Consider the following 17,829-nt stretch of genomic DNA (forward strand, 5'->3'; position numbering starts at 1 on the left):
CTGCCTCCACCTCTTCTGCCCGCTTTCTACCCGCAGGCTCAGAGGAAGCTGAGAACTCACTCTTGGGTCCTCCTCTAACTCCATTGTCTTTGCTCTTCTCTGAAAATGTCTCCACAAGGCTAAAAGAAGTTACGTAGTTGAGCATACTTTGTGAGGGGACCTGGAATACCCTGGAAGAGACTTATCTACTTTTAAGAGACTTCAGAGTTTCCACTGCACCTACCATGCCAGGCTACTAAAAGATTTCTCAATTCTTTGACATTTTGTTTATGACTTGAAATCTGTATAGCATAAATAGTAAACTGACATGATTTGAAATTTTTAAATTGCATAGATGAAATAAGTACTTAAAATTCTAAAAATATAAAATTTGAAGAATGGTATAGTGATTCTCTGCCTCTATATACATACACTGACATATGAAATAATCAAGTTCACAGAAGTATAATCTCAATGAGAATATCAGGTTTTAACTTTTGCTATATCATCACAAAAACTATAGAAGTAGGTTTTGAACTTTTTTTGCAAGAAAGTAAATTTCTACATGTGTACTCTCCTCCCTCCCCCTCATGTTACTGTGTTTAGGTACTTTAGGCTCCAGTTGTTTTTATACTACCATGTAATGTAGTGTGTTAGAGAATAATTGAGAACATCAGCAGTAGTTTATGATCATAAAGCTTCATATAACCATTCATTATCTTCCTTGTGTTCTTAAGTCTTAGCAAAAATTGAGCAATTTTAATAGAAATGACATTGTCCATCTCCAAAAAACACATTGACAACAGTTTCAGAACAAGCCCATTTCTTGCAGTAAATATATAACTAAAAGGAGAAGCTTAACTCTACCTTTGTATTAACTGCTGTTTTCTGAGTCCTATATTGTTTCCTCCTGTGTGTTTCTTATTTTGTTTAAAGCCATTAGTCACTGGATCACTGCTGGAAACAGTGGTGGCTTGTTCCAGGAGACAGACAGACTATTGTACCTGATGGTATCTGGTTTGGGGCTTCTGAATACAAGTTTCGCTCTGATGACCTAGGTAGACTTGTATTGCCACTAGTGTCAGCTTCCAAGCTGAGAAAAAGCTGACCAATAATCTAGTGCAGAGAAGAATTTCTTAAATAGATACATAATTATTAACCCTTTCTCTCTCTCTTTTTTTTTAAACTGAAGGCCATTGAACACCCAGTTCGAACCAATCAGATTCCACGTCAGATTCCTGAACAGTCTTTCTACACAAAGCCATTACCTGGTATTATCATGGGAGGGATTTTGCCCTTTGGGTGCATCTTTATACAGCTTTTCTTCATCCTGAATAGTATTTGGTAAGCTGAGCACCTCTTATTGTACGTACTACTAGCTTCTCTTTTTGTTTATAGGGCTTACTGTTTATACCTTTAAATGTAAGCTGTTCTCCAATAATCAGAAATCTTAAGAGATAAAAAGTTGTTTTATCTTTTCAGTGTTAGAAGAATTGTGATAACACTTATTATTAGTCAAGGGCTTATTATTTATTGCTCAGTTCTCACACCTCTGTGAGGTGGATACTGTCCCACTTAACGAGATGAAATGAGATTTTGGAGGTTAGGTAATTTGCCTGTGTCACCCGGCTACTGTGTGACAGAAAATTCACCTGTCTCTCCAGTCCTGTGTTTTAATAAGTAATCCATACTGCTTCTAAGGAGTGTCTTTGAGCTCTTGATGGGAGGGAATTCAAGCAAGCATTGTTGAGCTAGATAACCTTCAAAGTCGTTTCTTATCCCAAGATCACTTCATTCTCTGGTTTCTTGTTCGAGTAGGAAAACGCACCGTGGTAATTTTGAGCCACTCATACCCTGCAGTATGTTGTGATCTTTATTTGATCACATTGACATATGCTACAGAAAGTATCAGGGTTCCAGGTAGCATTGTCAGAACTAAAGTTGAACTTTTTCAGTTATTAGAGCCTGTCTTTCCTTCCTGTTTGTTATAGTGTTTTCCAGATTCAGCTGATGCTGTCATATATGATAAGAAACAATCTGTACCCAATATAACCCTTTCTTAGTTTGGCTCTGTCTTTACATTAATTTTGGGGGGGAAGTGTCAAATTTTTCTGACTCACCAGTAGACAGACCGAGTAAGCATATTTGAATAAATACGAGTTGCAAGTCCTACCTGAGCAGGAAGACACTAGAGTGCATTGTTGTATCCTGCGTGCCCTGCCCTGCCTCTGCCATATATATCACATCATCTAAACCTGGGAGAATTTGTTGTCAGTTAGATGGGAGAAAAAGCAAACATTTTCAGTTCAAAAAAATGAAAGGAGTGTGTCATTTGCTGTGTCAAGAAGAAACTGTTGATGGGTTCATTCTGACTTGTTTGACTGTAGGTCACACCAGATGTATTATATGTTTGGCTTCCTGTTCCTGGTGTTTATCATTTTGGTTATTACCTGTTCTGAAGCAACTATACTTCTTTGCTATTTCCACCTGTGTGCAGAGGTATGTATTAGCAATATTCGCTTATGTTAACTTGCTAACAGTATTTATAATTTTGGCATAAGGTAACCTTGAATACTATTAATTGAAGTAACTGTGTTATTATGGGGCAAGTTGTGAAGTAATTTTCTTTATTGTCTTTTTTTTCCATGTCAACTTCTAATGTCACAAAATAGCCCCCCAAACCTGAATTATCAAAAGATTGCAGTCTTTTTTGTGTGTCAATATTTTTGTGTTCAATGAGCAAGTATAACTGCACATATTCAGTTATAGGTAGAAATTGACCTATATTCCTAAATCAAATGCAGCCATCTTTAAGCCTGATTTAAGATAATTTCCCAGTGCAGTATATTTATTATTTATTTAGAAGTTAACTTTTAAAATGTTAATTTCCTAAGAATAGCACATTATGCTGAATTTTTAAACTGTTGGACTTTAAAATTATTCTTATTGTGAACAGACACTTATAGACTGAAAATTTAGTGACATTTTACGTGGAAAAATTTATTAAAACATTTCTGAGATTTCGTTGCAGTGAGTTATATAGTTGGCAGCAAGACAAAATGATGATGTCCTTGGGTGACTTTTTAAAAGATTTAGATTGTGGTTAAATCATTGTTTTATAGTTGTTTTCTATACAGGAGATAAAATCTTAACTGTTAAATTTGATATGCTTTTTTAGAAAATTGAGGTTAAGTTCACATAACATGAAATCAACCATTACAAAGTGAACAATTCAGGGGCGCTTACTACATATGCAGTATTGGGTAATCACTGTCTCTGCCTCAGAATAATTTCCTCACCCCTAAAGAAACCCCCGTGCCCACTAAGCAGTTACTTCATGTTCTCTCTCCCCTCAGACCCTGGCTGCTTCTCTCTACAGATTTGTCTGTTGTGGACATTTCATACAAGTGGAAGTGCACGATATGTGTGCCCTTTTGTGTCTGGCTTCCTTCACTTGGCAGAGTGTTTGAAGGTTCCTCTCTCACTATAGCGTGTGTCAGTGCTTCTTCTTTTTATAGCTGAGTAACATTCCATCATGTAGTTACACTCAGTTTGTCTATACATTCATTCATTCATGGACATTAGGTTTGTTTCCACCTTTCAGCTATTGTGAATAGTGCTGCTGTGAACGTCCATGTACTAATTCTCATTTTACCTGTTCGCAGTTCTTTGGGGTATATATGTAGGAGTGGTATTGCTGAGTCATATAGTTAGTTACTTTTTATTTAACTTTCTGGGGAACCATCACACTTTTCCACAATGGCTTCACCCTTTTATATTCCTACTAGCAATACACAAAGGTTCCAGTTTCTCCACATCCTTGCCAGTTACCTGATATTTCTGGTTTTTTAAGTTATAGCCATCTAGTGGGTGTGAAGTGGTGTCTCATTGTGGTTTTGCATATTTTCTTGTATATCTTGTTTGGAGAAATGTTGAATTCCTTTGCTCATTTATAAGTTAGATGGTTTATCTTTTTGTTTAATTGTAAGAGTTCTTTCTATATTCTGGATACTAACCTTTATCAGATTTTGATTTGTAAATATTTTCTTCCGTCTGTAATTTGTCTTCTCACTTTCTTAATGATATCTTTGGCACCAAAGGTTTTGTATATTTCTTTTTTTTAGGGAATCATACGTTTTAAAATACAGCCTAATGCTTCATTATTCATAAACCATTTAAAATTTTTCTACATGTATTTAGCCAATCTTTTAAGTAGCTCCATCAAACATAGAAGGTGCTTCTGAGCACCTTTGGCAAAACTGGCAAATTTCAGTATGAAAAGAGACTGGAATCAATAGCAAAAATTAGGTTTGGGGGGCTATTCCACTTAGCTGTGTTCTCTTTAGTAACTTTCTTCGGCTGCATTACCTCTTAATTGGAAAGTAATTCTTGATCCTGGATTTTTTTCTCTTCTACCCAGGATTATCATTGGCAGTGGCGTTCATTCCTCACCAGTGGCTTTACTGCAGTGTATTTCTTAATATATGCAATACACTACTTCTTCTCAAAACTGCAAATCACAGGGACTGCAAGTACAATCCTGTACTTCGGGTATACCATGATAATGGTTTTGATCTTCTTTCTTTTTACAGGTAAGAATTAGAGTGGTTGTTTTTTAGTTAATACGTTTTTAGGCAAATTATTTATAATTATTTTGCTTTTATAAAATCCATGAAGGCTCCTGCTACTTAGTGCTCCTATGTTTAGTTCTCAGTGCAGCTGAGCATGGTCTGGTCTGCCCCCTGTGAGGGGGCGGTGAGTACCAGTAAAGCAGAGCCGGGAAGACAGGCCTAGTGGAAGAAGACTAACCAGGGACCATTGTTGTGCTGGAAGTACAGGGGTGCCTTGGCCAGAACATCTCAAGGCTTTCCCCTGTCCATCTCTTAATGGAACAGTCTTGTTTTTGCTCTCATTTCAGAAATAGAGTAAAAAGCTCTAGCTACCTAATTTAGGAGTAAGTAGAAATTGGGGGTTAGAAATTTAAGATGAGATTGAGAATAAATGATACCAAGAAAAGATGAGCATAAGACATCCCTTATTCTAGAAGTTTTAAACTGCAGGTTTATATCACCACTTTAAAATCCATTTACCTAATGGCATAAAGTGTGCTTTACATTGGTGTTTAGATATATACATCTTCTCTGTCCACCTAGGAAAGTTCTCTGTATTTCAGTGCTTCGGTACTTAGCAATTGTGGAATGATTAAACAACAACCACAAATTGAGAGACCATTTCTTTGTCACAGAAAGTGTACATCTGAAATTTTATCTTAAGATTGTGTTGCATGCTATGTGAGGAAGTACAGCAGTCAAAAAAGAAAAAAAAACTTGTTAAAAAATTAGCTTTTCTACTTTCTACTCATCTGTTAGTATTTAACAGAATTAGGTAGAGTTTTGAAGTACCCCTGTTGCTATATCAGTATATATAACAAGATTCAGGCACCTGGATCAGTTCTGTACATCAGGTCATTCATTGGTCAGATACAGTGGGGTAGGTACGTGTGTGTGTGTTGGGGGGATGCTTATCTTGGTCTCTGTGTGATAGATTTAGATCCATAGCCGTAAGTCTCTATAAATGATCTGTGAAACAGTCATAGCCTGTGAAATGAGGATTACTGTTTGGGGGCATCTGTATCCATGTCTGTAAATACATATACAATTTATTCCTTATTACACACAAAAAATCATGGTCTGGGTGAATGTCTTGTTTTTCCAGGCACATGTTATGATAATTCAACCATCACCTCAACTTTATTGTTCTTGATTTTTAAAGTGTCATATTTTTACTTACTTTGGATAAAACAAATCTAATCTAAATTCTGGAGCCACATCAGATTTAAATCAACCAGTGAAGCCAGTGACTTTTAGTGTATTTCAGTTTGTGGGAAGGAAACATCCACATTTATTTCAGGACTCTGCACTGACACCATTTTTTTAAGTCAGTCTGTTTTAGAAAACAATAATTATTATTCTGCCACATTAGGAAAGATGCCACTTTTAGTATGTACACTAAACCCATTCAGTATTAAGAACAAAATAAAATACTAGAAGTACTTGAACAACAAAGTAAACTTAACTTTCTTAGAGTTGCTAGTATGATGATAAAATGTTTTTTTCTCATCTTAAAATGCCTTGTGTTACCTTGAAGTTCTTGTTTCACATAAGATTGTTTCAGTATATTTATGTTTTCACCTTTATTTTTCTGGAATTAACCCCAGTCTCTTCTCAAGCCTTAATAATGACCCTTTGAATATCCAGAAGGTATATCTGTGTGTCCTCGAAAAAACACAGTGCATGGCATGTGCAGAGCAGGTCCTTGGTTATATATGTGATGTAAGAATGGGTATAATAACACTCACAACTTCTGTGGTAATGTCCCAACTACAGTCTCTTGACTTACAAAATCGTAAAACAATGGTGGAAACCGTTGGAACTTTAAATATAAAACTCCCACAAGGGGCATGTGTATCCGCGTCTATATGCTTCTGTAGCCCTACCTATTGACTATTTCTTAGGGGATAATCTTGGAAAAAATGTTATGGATCAATTCTAACATGGTAGGCAGTTTCATAATTTAGTACATGTTCTCTTGCAAAACAGTCTCTGAATTTACATTTAGTACATGTAAGTATGGTATAGTTTAAAAGGATACTACACTTGAAATCAGGAAGAAATCTGAATCCTGGCCTTTCTTACCATCCATGGGCCCTAAACAGTTACGTAATCCTTAAAGCCTCATTTTTGTGAACTGTCTGGCATTCACATTTTTTAGAATCTAAAGTGATAAAAATACTTCAAAATTTTTAGACTCTAAAGTGATAAAAATACCTGAAAATCAAGGCCTGTATTTTTTCATGATTTATGGAGGCCGGTAGGGCAGATAAAATTATCTCTCTTTAATGAGATAAAGAAATGGGGTAGAGATTCCACGTGACTCATCTAAAGATGTTTTCACACAGCTCAGGACAGAGCTGCTGTGTCCTCCAGTTCTGTGCCACCTCTCATCTCAGAGGGAGTGTCTCTTTATTATTATTCTTTATCATATCACTTTAACACTTTGTAAAATCTTTTTTGAGTTATTTTGTTATAATAATCTTTGAAAACTGATCATTCCCAATAACTGTACTTAGAAAATATTCCCTTTTAATTCTGTGAATCTGATATTCTGATTTTTAAGCTGTTCATATCATATGTTGAATTAATAGCATTTTCCATTTTGTGGTAAGAAAATATTTTTAAACAGGAAAGTAAGATTGGCATCCTTTTCCTCTTCCAATTTTAGCCTTTTCTGTATAATAAGAAAAAGAATATATTATAGAAAGCTTTAGATAATCTTATAGCATAAAAAGGTTTTTTTAATCAATTTCTGTAAGAAATTTGATCTGAATTGGCTCTGTGTTTTTCAGGAAAGTTCATGGGTCTTTGGTGTATCCCTGGTAATGGCTTATAGTTTTGGTTTACAGTTTTATGGCTTTTTTAAGGAAGCAGTCATTCTAAGTCTGTACTTTTACGTAAATCATAACGCTGCCTTTGAAAGGAGGTTGACTCTTGTTTTCTCTTTTATAGGAACAATTGGCTTCTTTGCATGCTTTTGGTTTGTTACCAAAATATACAGTGTGGTAAAGGTTGACTGAAGAAGCCCAGTGTGTCCAGTTAAAACAGAAATAAATTAAATTCTTCATCAACAAACACCTGTTTTTGTGACTACCTTGAGTTTTACCAGACTTATTGGCCTAGTAATCCTTAAGAAACAACATGATTCTAAACACACCTCTCCCCGCATACCCGTCCCCGCAGAATGTGTTATCAGCACTAAAACATTTGTATCGTGATTTGATTAAGTATATATTCAGTTGTTCTCAATGAAGAGCAAATTTAAATATTATGTGCATTTGTAAATATAATAGCTATAAAATTTTCAGTACTTCTAATGGCAGAATAGAAGAGGCCATATTAAACAATACTGATGAAATACAGGACAGTTCATTGTAAATAGGATTTTCTAGGCTCGGTAGGTGGAAAGAATTATTTTTCTTTGAAGGAAGTAACTTTTTATCATGGTAATTTTGAAGGATGATTCCTATGATGTGTATTGGGGAGGGGGGTAGGGATGCTGCTTTTAAAAAAATCTTGTATTGGTTGTAACTGTTCATATCTTCTTTTCTGTGTTGACTTCATTATTCCATGGTATTGGCCTTTTAAAAACTATGTGCCTCTGAGTCTTTCAATTTATAAATTTGTTATCTTAATAAATATTGTAAAAACATCTTCATTGCATCATTACCTGTTGTATATTCATGGGGATTCTGTATTTACCAGTGGTGTTTTTAAGTGATTTATACTGTTTTATCAGATTCTACTGATTTTTGCTAATGTACTTTCTGAGCTTTGAGCTAAATGAAATTCCAATTTCCCAGGCTTTGTAACAAAACTAAACTTTTAACTATTAGGCAGTAACAGAAATTTTAGTCATGCATATCTAGCCAGATGAATTATGTAAGTATAGTAGTTAATATGAGCCTATTGCATTGCTGTTAAGGATTTCATATTTTTTTTAACCTGTTTTTCAAAATACAGTATTTTTTATTTTTTTAAATCAGTTTTTATGATTATACTTTAACTAGCAGCTCTTCTTCATTATGATCACGTTTGTCTTAATTTAAATTTCCTGGAATTAAGAAATCACTGTGTTGCAGTGTGTTGACTGGGACTGTCTCCTGGACAGCAGGAAGCTAAGCGGGTGGGGCTGGGTCAGCCGCATTGTGGACATTCACCTGTCAGCAGAGCTGGGTGGAAGGAGCTGAGCGCTCAGCATCCATCCCGTGATACTGCCACTGAGCCGGGACCCAGCCCCAGGGTCCCCTCCTGCTGGCTGTCTCCACCATGACCCCTCTGCTCTGGACGATGTGGCTTTGGAGAACTGGCCAACCCCTTGAGGAGGGACATGTTGAGAAACTGATGAAGCTGCAGAACCGAGGTCATAGACTCTTCTTTCAGGACTTCAAGGAAACAGTAAGGATTGGACCCCTGGGTGCTGTGGGAAAATGCAACTCAGTAAGTGTGATTGATTGTGCAAACCAGCTACCATCAGAAACGACTCTTCCCCTGCCCCCACTGGTTCATATGACTTCCTTGAGACCCATTACATGAAGCTGTCAGAGAACTGGGCCGTGTGGGATGGGGCCTCAGGAATCTGGTGTCTTTTGACAAATACGCCCTGGGAGGCAGTGGCTTCCGTGGAGCCACGGGCGAGGCTTTGAACTGTCACCAATGCAGTGATGCCTCATTGGGCTTTTGAGTGTGTGTGTGCGTGCATGCTTGGGTGAAAAGGGGAGCAGAGGTGATGTGGAAAGGACCCAAGTGTGAGATGACATTGTTTCAGCCTTGTCCTGCCACTAATGAGCAGATCCCTTCCAATGTAAAGCCTTTGACAAAAGTATTCCCTTTCCATCCTCAGAACTCAGGCTGCTTTGTGCAATACTGATGTCTGACAGTTCTGTTACTGTCTTAAATATTAATATTACTCAAGATTATTGTAAAACTTCGCAGGCTTATCCTTCCAAATAGATCACAGGCCTTTCAAGGGCACGAACTACTGCTCCTTCTTTGGTTCAGGCCTCAAGTGTAACAGGACTTTGCATGTAGTGGGTGTGTATTTGGAAGCGACAGGATGAGATGGTTGGATGACATCATCAACTCAATGGACATGAGTTTGCGCAAACTCTGGGAGATAGTGAAGGACAGGGAAGCCTGGTATGCTGCAGTCCATGGGATTGCAAAGATTCAACACACTGAGCGACTGAAGAATAAGGCACGTATTTGTTCATCAAAACTAGGAACTTAAATGATAAGTGATATTGATTTTAAATATTTAAATTGATAGAATGATAGACACCATTTCAATGTTTTGTTTAGCTCGCAGATGCCAGAAGGTGCTGTTTTGATCTTGGGAAATTTTGCATTTTTATGTGTATCCAGCCACATTGTCTTGTACACTTGTTCTCTGTTCATTGACAGTTGTTAAAAACAAATCAGCACTGGCAGAACTTGGCCAGCTTCTCTCTACACTTAGTTTGAACTGTTACCCATGGAACCAGCTCAAACATAAAGCTACAAAGAGGCTAATTGAAATCAGAATGCTGGGTTATTTCTCATTCAAATAAAACAGATGGCCCTCCTTGCCACACTTCTGTCAAATCTGGTGGTGGGGAGAGGGGGATGAATGTGTTTTTAACTCCCACACAAGCTTACTCTGCTCCTTGAAGGCGTTACATGCAGCTACGGAAGGAAGTGTGGCGGGGGATGCAGGAGCGAGGGCTTTTATTTTGAAGATTTAAGAAAAAGCACTTTAATGGGGATAGTCTGTGTTCACAGTTTCAATTTAGATTCTGAATATTTAATTTTGACTTTTACTCAAATTTTTCTTTGGAGTAGGTAATCCACACCCATGGTTAACAATTCAAAATGTATAAGAGAATATAGAGAGAAGTCAGTCTCCTTTCAACCTCCATTCACTGACTTCTCTTGCCTGGAGACAATCATGGTTAACCATTTCTTTCCAGAAATTGAAACTTTGTTCTTAATGTACCGACTTGAAACCTCATTTTTTATTTCCTATTTAACTGACAGTATTAAGAGTATTCCGTTTCAGAGTTAGTTGTGAGAGTTTTAAGAAAGCAGCTGTGGAGATTGTATTTTTATTGGACGGAGTATGTTTGATATATTAGTACAAAGCATTGCTGTTACAAAGTCACCACTGATATTTAATAGATTTGTAAGGCGGTGTAAACCACCTCTTAGGAGCTGTTTGGGAAAAGAAATTTTGAGAGAAACTTGAGAAAATTCTCTTACTCCATAGCGAGGTAGTTGCTGCAGCTCCACTGCCCAGAGACTCTACCAGACGAGAGATCTGAAGAGAACCCAGCTCACAGAGGGTGTTTCCATAAAGAGCTGAAGTGGTGTCAGGCAGGAGTGCACCAGAGTGGGTCCCCAAAGCACCCGGGTGCCTTGGAGAAAACTCCCATCCTGGACACAGAATCTGTACCTAAGAGGAAATGACTTCTGAAACAAGATGATTTTATGAATGTTTAAAGGAATCAAAAAAAAAAAAGACCTCAGCTCCTGTGGCCCCTTGTTACTGATTTTTGGAAAAGGAACTTAAAAACAGCCTGGTGCCTGGCACACACACAGACACACACACACTTTGCCTCAGGGTGCCCTCCCAACCCAGTCTTGAGAACGCTTAATTTCAGAAGAAGCCATGATGTGTTTTATTTCTGCCTCAGGTGTGAACTTTGTTTTTTTCATATCTTTGTCAGGGCAGTGGCATTTTTAACTGTATGGGTAATAGTAAAGTGAGCTTTGATTCCTGGGGGCAAGAAGTCCAAGGATCAGTGTGAACAAATGGGGAGCCATTCCTTCCCTGCACCCTCATCGTCCCTCCCCTGAGGTGGCTGACTTCACGCTCCCAAGCAGTCCCTCTGGCTGTGAAGGGACCCCGCTTGTTCCCCCTCACTGTCCACAGCTTGGCTGTGGCTGCGAGCCCAGGCGCACCGGAGCCTCAGACACTCGGGGCTCAGGCTCCAGGTTCAGGCCATCCCCCAGGTACATCCTGCTGTGTGTGCCCTGGCCACCAGGGTAGTCCCAGGAGGAGACCCCCACCAACCGAAACCCAAGGTGCTGGTGGGGAAATGGGCTCCAAGGAAAGCAAGGAGAGACCTCACACCTGAGTGCCCGTGAGCTGCCTTCTTTGACTGGAAGATGTAGCCTACTTTCAGAACCATGAAAAATCTATAAACTCTTATTTGATCCCACCTGACCAACACTTAGATTCAAATATTTACTCTTCAAGAGAGCAGCAGAGAATGAGATGGTTGGATAGCATCACTGAATCAATGGACATGAACTTGGGTGAACTCCAGGAGATGGTGAGGGACAGAGAGACCTGGCATACTGCAGTCCATGGGGTCACGAAGAGTCAGACATGACTCTCGACTGAACAAATGTGAGTCAATGTATGTGAAGTTCTCCCAGCAGGTGACAAAAGGCTAAAAGGGAGTTGGATACGGATGTCATTGTATATTAAACCATAGTTATCTCTGATCTCAATGTTCTAGTTACAAACCCAATGGTTTGGCATTGCAATGTTTATCCTAATTTTATCCGATTTTCTGCAGCATTTAGATATCCTCTATGTGCATGCTGAAGACTAGTACATTATTCATTTCCTTAAAATCCTAGTGTGACCATACAGGAAGGAGAGGAATTGCTGGAGCACGTGAGCATTGTTGGGAGAGGGAGAGGCTTCTGGCAAGAAGCAGCTGACTGGTGGTGCAGGCCTAGGGTTTACATTGCTGACTGGGTGGTGGAAGCAAGCCCCAGTCCCCTCCAGTCAAGGCATGGGACGCAGGTGGAACCACTGGAGGTTGACCAAGAAGTGTTTGTTGACTGCTGGTTGAGAAGCCTGGATCCACTGGCTTTCTCATGAACAGAAAACATGAACAAAATACAGTGTAGGAGGTGGCAGTTGAATGGCAACTGTTCTTGAGTCAAAAGCTGGGGAGTTGAAGGACAGTGACTTGAGTTCAGACTCCCACCCTCCTGCCACTTGCTCTGTAAACTGCAGGGCAGCCCAAGGTGTCCTTCGTTCATGCCTTTCCTGTCCTTGTCTACATCGGGCAGGGCAGAAAGCCAAAATTCCACCCGTCTGTGAGCACCCCGTGAGCACTTGGAGGGGCAGGCCTTAAGTGGGCCGGATGCCGAGGGATGTAGGGGGAGGGAAGTTCTGGAACCCTCAGACCAGGCAACCAGCATCCCTCGGAGAGAGGAGCTGTGCCACAGACTCCCTCGTCTTCAAATGGGATTCAATGAGCTCCTCAGTCAAAGGCCAGGCTCCCCTGGTGGCTCAGACGGTAAAGAACCTGCCTGCAATGTGGGAGACCTGGCTGGGTTCCATCCCCAGGTCGGGAAGATCCCCTGGAGAAGAAAATGGCAACCCACTCTTGTATTCTTGCCTGGAGAATCCAATGGACAGAGGAGCCTGGCGGGCTACAGTCCATGGGTCCGCAAAGAGACACGACTGAGCGACTCACTTTCACTTTTCAGTCAAAGCCAGGCTCTAGAACCTGCTCAGGATTTTGATGAACTAGGATGTGGCTACCCGCTCCAGTATTCTTATCTGGAAAATCCCGTGGACAGAGGAGCCTGGTGGGCTACAGTCCATGGAGTTGTAGAGTCAGACTCAATTGAGCACGCACACGTGCACGCAGGGCCTTGATTCAAGAATGGCTGAGCCAGGCTGAGCCTCCTGACGGAGTGTGACTGGAGCCACACCCCAGACAGACTTCTCCCACAGCCGGAAGCTGCAGATCAGGGTCCCCCAGGGCCCGTCCTGCTGGCAGACAGGCCTTTTGACACAGTGCCCACGAGGGCATGGGAGACCAACTCTGTAGTTTCTTAGGATTTCTGTCAGGTTCTGAGGTTTGGCTGGGCTTTGGTGACCAGTTATATCTGAGCAGTTGCCTACTTTGCATAGAAACATAGGCCTTTCTAGGGAATATATAAAACATCTTTCTACCTTCTCTGACCTTCCCCCTTCCCCCTTCGCATCCAGCAGAAGCACCAGAATTCCTCAACTGGCAAAGAATCCTGCACGTTTTTCTAAGGAGGACTGGGACACATCTCGCTCCCTTTTTTTTTTTTTAAATTGACAAGAATACGTTCTTTTTTTTTTCTTTTTTTTCTCTGTCTCTTCTTTTGAGAAAATTGTCAATCTATATGTAATTTTAAGAAACAACACAGATGGCCCTGGATTACCTTTTGCCCAGGTCCCCTAGTAATGACATCTTGCAAAGCCATCGCACAATATCAAAATCAGGACATTGACAGTGATTCGTGAAGATACAGAACACCTCTATCACCAGGATCCCTCGGGTTGCCCTTTCATAGCTATCCCCACCTCCCTTAGCCTCCTCCCACCATTAATTCACTCTCCATCTCTAGAATTCTACCACTTCACGAATATCATTTAAATGGACTCAAGCGGTATGTGATCCTTAGGCCTGGCTTTCTCCACTCACTATCAGTCTTTGGAGACTAATCCCAACTGTACTGTGCATCAGTTCACTATCTTTTATCGATGACAACATTCCAGAGTATGGATGTTCAGAGTTTGTTTCCCACATTGAAGGACATTGGGATCGTTCCCAGTTTGGAGCAAACATGAATAAAGCCCCTCTGAACATTTTTATACAGACTTTTTTGCGAGAACATGAGTTTTCATTTCTCTGGGATAAATGCCCAAGAATGAAATCACAAGGTCAAATGGTAGTTCCACGATTAGTTTTTTAAGAAGCTGCCAAACACAGGGTGGCTGTGCACCATTTTACGTTCCCGCTGGGAACATGGGAAAGATCCGCTTCTCCACATTCTCACCCGCCCTTGGTGACATCGCTATTTTTTATGTTCTGATAGGTATGTATAACATTGTAGTTTTAATCGGTACTTTCCTTATGGCTACTAATACTGGGTATCTTTTCATGTGTTCAGTTGTCATCTTTGGCAAAATGTCTGTTCATGTCCGTTGCCCATTTTCTGATTGGATTGTCTGGTTTTTATTGTTGAGTTCAGCTCTCCCTTTTTAAAACAGATTGCAGGGTGGAGATAGGGGGAAGTTCTGAAATTAACCCAGTAATTCTGTTAGGTCTTTGCTCATCCCCTGGATCTCTTAGCCAAGGATTATTAGCAAGGTGGGGGTGGGGTGAGGGCCTTGCATTTGAATCCCTATTTTCTGCTTTCAGTGGGATGACAGGACGGGTATGCACAGCAGCTTAGAAGCAGGGATGAGCATCTTTCCTCCAACCTGCTCTCTGAGGAGGGGCAATGAAGGAAGGGAGAAATGAAGGGCTTCATGTTTCATAATGATGGGCTCCGTGGTCTCCATCTGTGACCACCAGGCCCAGCTAGTCTTAAATCAGTGCCTCTCAAACTTCCACGTGCCTGTCAATCACCTGGAGATCGTAAGAGGCAGATTCAGACACACCTGGCCTGGGGTGGATCCGGAGAGTCTGCCCTTCCCATCAGCCCCAGGAGGTGCAATGCTCCTGGTTCCTGGCCCAGGTTTGAGCAGGAAGGGCCTAAAGAGCCCCTCTCTCTCACAGAGAAGGACAGCAAAGCCCAGGCAAGGTAAACAGTTTACCCCAAATCACAAAGTCCACACCAGCTCTCTTCCCACCCTCATTGCCACCTTCAGTGGCAGCATCCCCACCCCCCGTGTCCCCCACCCCCTGCTCAGGGAGAGTGACATTCTTCTCAGGAAGCGGCCAGAAAATCCTGCCCTGGGGTGCATTTGAGTCAATGAGTTAGTGCAGTTTCCCCCAGGGATTTCTGCAGTTTGGGTCTGGTCTTGAGTGGTTTCGTGTCCTCTAAGCAGGTTCCAGGCTATGTCAATGCATAGTGAGCACCTATCCCATAAACCCAATTTCATCAAATCAGCAAACTACGAACTTACAGGGCATGTGAGAGTGGTGTGTTTGGAGCTGACTTGTGTGCCTGTCCCCCTCCAGTCCCCCAAATTCATATGTTGAAGCCCTAATGCCCAGTGCCTCAGAATGCAAGTGTGTTTGGATACAGGTGTTTTAAAGAGGTAATCAAGTTCAATGAGGTCATTAGGGTGGGCCCTAATCCAATATAACTGGTGTCATATGAAAAGGAGATGATAACACAGGGGGAAGATGGTCATTTACAAGGCAAGAAGTGAGGACTTGGGAGAGATCAAATCTGCCAATACCTTGAGCTTGGGCTTACGGCCTCAAAACTGTAGGGAATTAATCTACGTTTTGTAAACCACCCAGTTTATGATATTCTGTTATGGCAGCGCTACCAAACTAACATACCAGCTAATAGGAAGGGGAGAGGGGGAGGTAGCAAGATTCCTTGGCACAGCCTTCAGGCAGGTGTGCTGGAGGGTAGCCATCTCTCAGCAGCAGATTACTTCCTCATCCGTCCCCAACCCTGCCTTGATTTTCTCCCTAGTTAGCTACCTCTGTGTTGAACCTTGAGACTCCGGGCATCCTCGCTGTCCCCCACTTCACTTGTATTTACTTCTTTACCTGTTAAAGTATAAAATCCTGGAAGGTAAAACATGACTCTCAGACAGACATACACTTCTTGCTTGTTAAAAAATTTATTTAACTTATTAATCAATGAGAGAATGAATAAGAGGTTAAACCAGGTCGAATGAGACTTAGACGTGCAGGGACTTATATTTCCCACTGGGTAATATTCTTTTGCATTGCTCTGAACAGGACCCATTGGCATGGCTCGCGACAAAGGATGTTTGCCTGACTGTCCATCTTCCACACGTTTACTTCTATCTGTACATATCTAAATACTAGTCCAACCAAAAGCACTCAGAGGTGCACACACCCTTATAGGATCTGGTACTCTTGAATGATCTGGGGGACAACAGACTAGCATTTTATTGGAAGAATACTAATAATCTCTTTTGCCCATTTCCAAACCTTTGGCCATTTTCCTAGCGTACCTATTTTGCAATGTGTAAGGGGGTCCCTGAGAGTAATTCACACCCAACTTGGAGGGTCAGGGGTGGGTGGGGAGGAAACTCACTCAGTCCTGACCTCACCTGGGGTCTAGTCCAGCCTGTCTCTCATGGGCCAAGCTAAAGTCATCCTACCAGTTGACCTCCGTCCAAGGCCACTTGAGCCCCACTTGGGCCACATCTACGTCCCTCCGTGCATCCTCAGTGCACGCTAAGTTGCTTCGGTTGTGTCCACAACCCTGTGCAACCACATGGACTAGAGCCCACCAGGCTCCTCTGTCCATGGGATTCTCCAGACAAGAATACTGGAGTGGGTTGCCATGCCCTCCTCCTGGGGATCTTCCTGACTCAGGGATCGAACCCATGCCTCTCACGTCTACCTTCACTGGCAGGCGGGTTCTTTACCACTAGCTCCACCTGGGAAGCCTGCCATCTACATCCCTGGGGACCCACAGTGACCTGGTGCCTGAGAGGAAGAACAGACCCTCTGCCATTGTCCCAGCAATCCTTCTTCTCAGCATTCGCCACTTTGTTATCTAATGCACTTGTGAAAGTGCTGGATGTGGTACCCGATCACCCAGAGCCGGCCCTCAAGCTCTACATCCGCTTCCCTGGGTCCGAGCCGGGAAAACTAATATCTGCTCCTTTAGTAATTGCTTCCTCGCTCACTCTATGACATAGGCAGATAACAGCTCACAATGGGGCAGAAAGAGGATTTAGCAGAATAAGCATTTAACAATATTTGAAACATCTATTCAACTTGAGTGCCTTTTGTATGTTCGGCTTTATAGTAACAGCTAAGATAGATTTTTTAAGAGTCAACCTGGGACTTCCCTGGTGGTCCAGTGGCTAAGACTCTGTACTCCCAATGCAGGGGGCCCAGGTTCAATCCCTGGCCAGGGAACTAGATCCCACATGCCATAACTAAGAGTCTTCATGCTGCAACTAAGACCCGGCACAGCCAAATGAATACATTTTTTTTTAAAGGTCAACCTTCCCATTCTAATGGGGATAATAGCCAGGAAAGCAGATAACTAGCAAACTAGTGATCTGAGAAGGGCCACTGCAATACATTCCCAAATAAAGGCAATGCCAAAGAATGCTCAAACTACCGCACAATTGCACTCGTCTCACATGCTAGTAATAAGAAGGCAATGGCACCCCACTCCAGTACTCTTGCCTGGAAAATCCCATGGACAGAGGAGCCTGATGGGTTGCAGTCCATGGGGTCGCACAGAGTTGGACACGACTGAAGGGACTTAGCAGCAGCAGCACATGCTAGTAAATTAATGC

General features: G+C 41.4%; 1 protein-coding gene and 1 non-coding gene across 2 annotated transcripts in view; both read left to right on the forward strand.

The window, feature by feature from the left end:
- TM9SF2 (transmembrane 9 superfamily member 2) overlaps positions 1 to 8,244 on the forward strand; it is a 50,215-nt gene extending 41,971 nt beyond the window's left edge. The window contains exons 14-17 of the mRNA XM_052649944.1: positions 1,172 to 1,323; positions 2,367 to 2,478; positions 4,400 to 4,571; positions 7,545 to 8,244. Of these exons, the coding sequence (XP_052505904.1) occupies positions 1,172 to 1,323; positions 2,367 to 2,478; positions 4,400 to 4,571; positions 7,545 to 7,612 (504 nt within the window). The 3' untranslated portion in view covers positions 7,613 to 8,244. The remainder of the gene's footprint in view (positions 1 to 1,171; positions 1,324 to 2,366; positions 2,479 to 4,399; positions 4,572 to 7,544) is intronic.
- A 9,123-nt stretch (positions 8,245 to 17,367) lies between these two features.
- On the forward strand, positions 17,368 to 17,440 carry TRNAG-CCC (transfer RNA glycine (anticodon CCC)). The gene has a single exon. It is a non-coding gene; the product is annotated as a tRNA-Gly (tRNA).
- Positions 17,441 to 17,829: the final 389 nt, after the last annotated feature.

Source organism: Budorcas taxicolor, chromosome 12, assembly GCF_023091745.1.
Source record: "Budorcas taxicolor isolate Tak-1 chromosome 12, Takin1.1, whole genome shotgun sequence".
NCBI lineage: Eukaryota > Metazoa > Chordata > Mammalia > Artiodactyla > Bovidae > Budorcas > Budorcas taxicolor.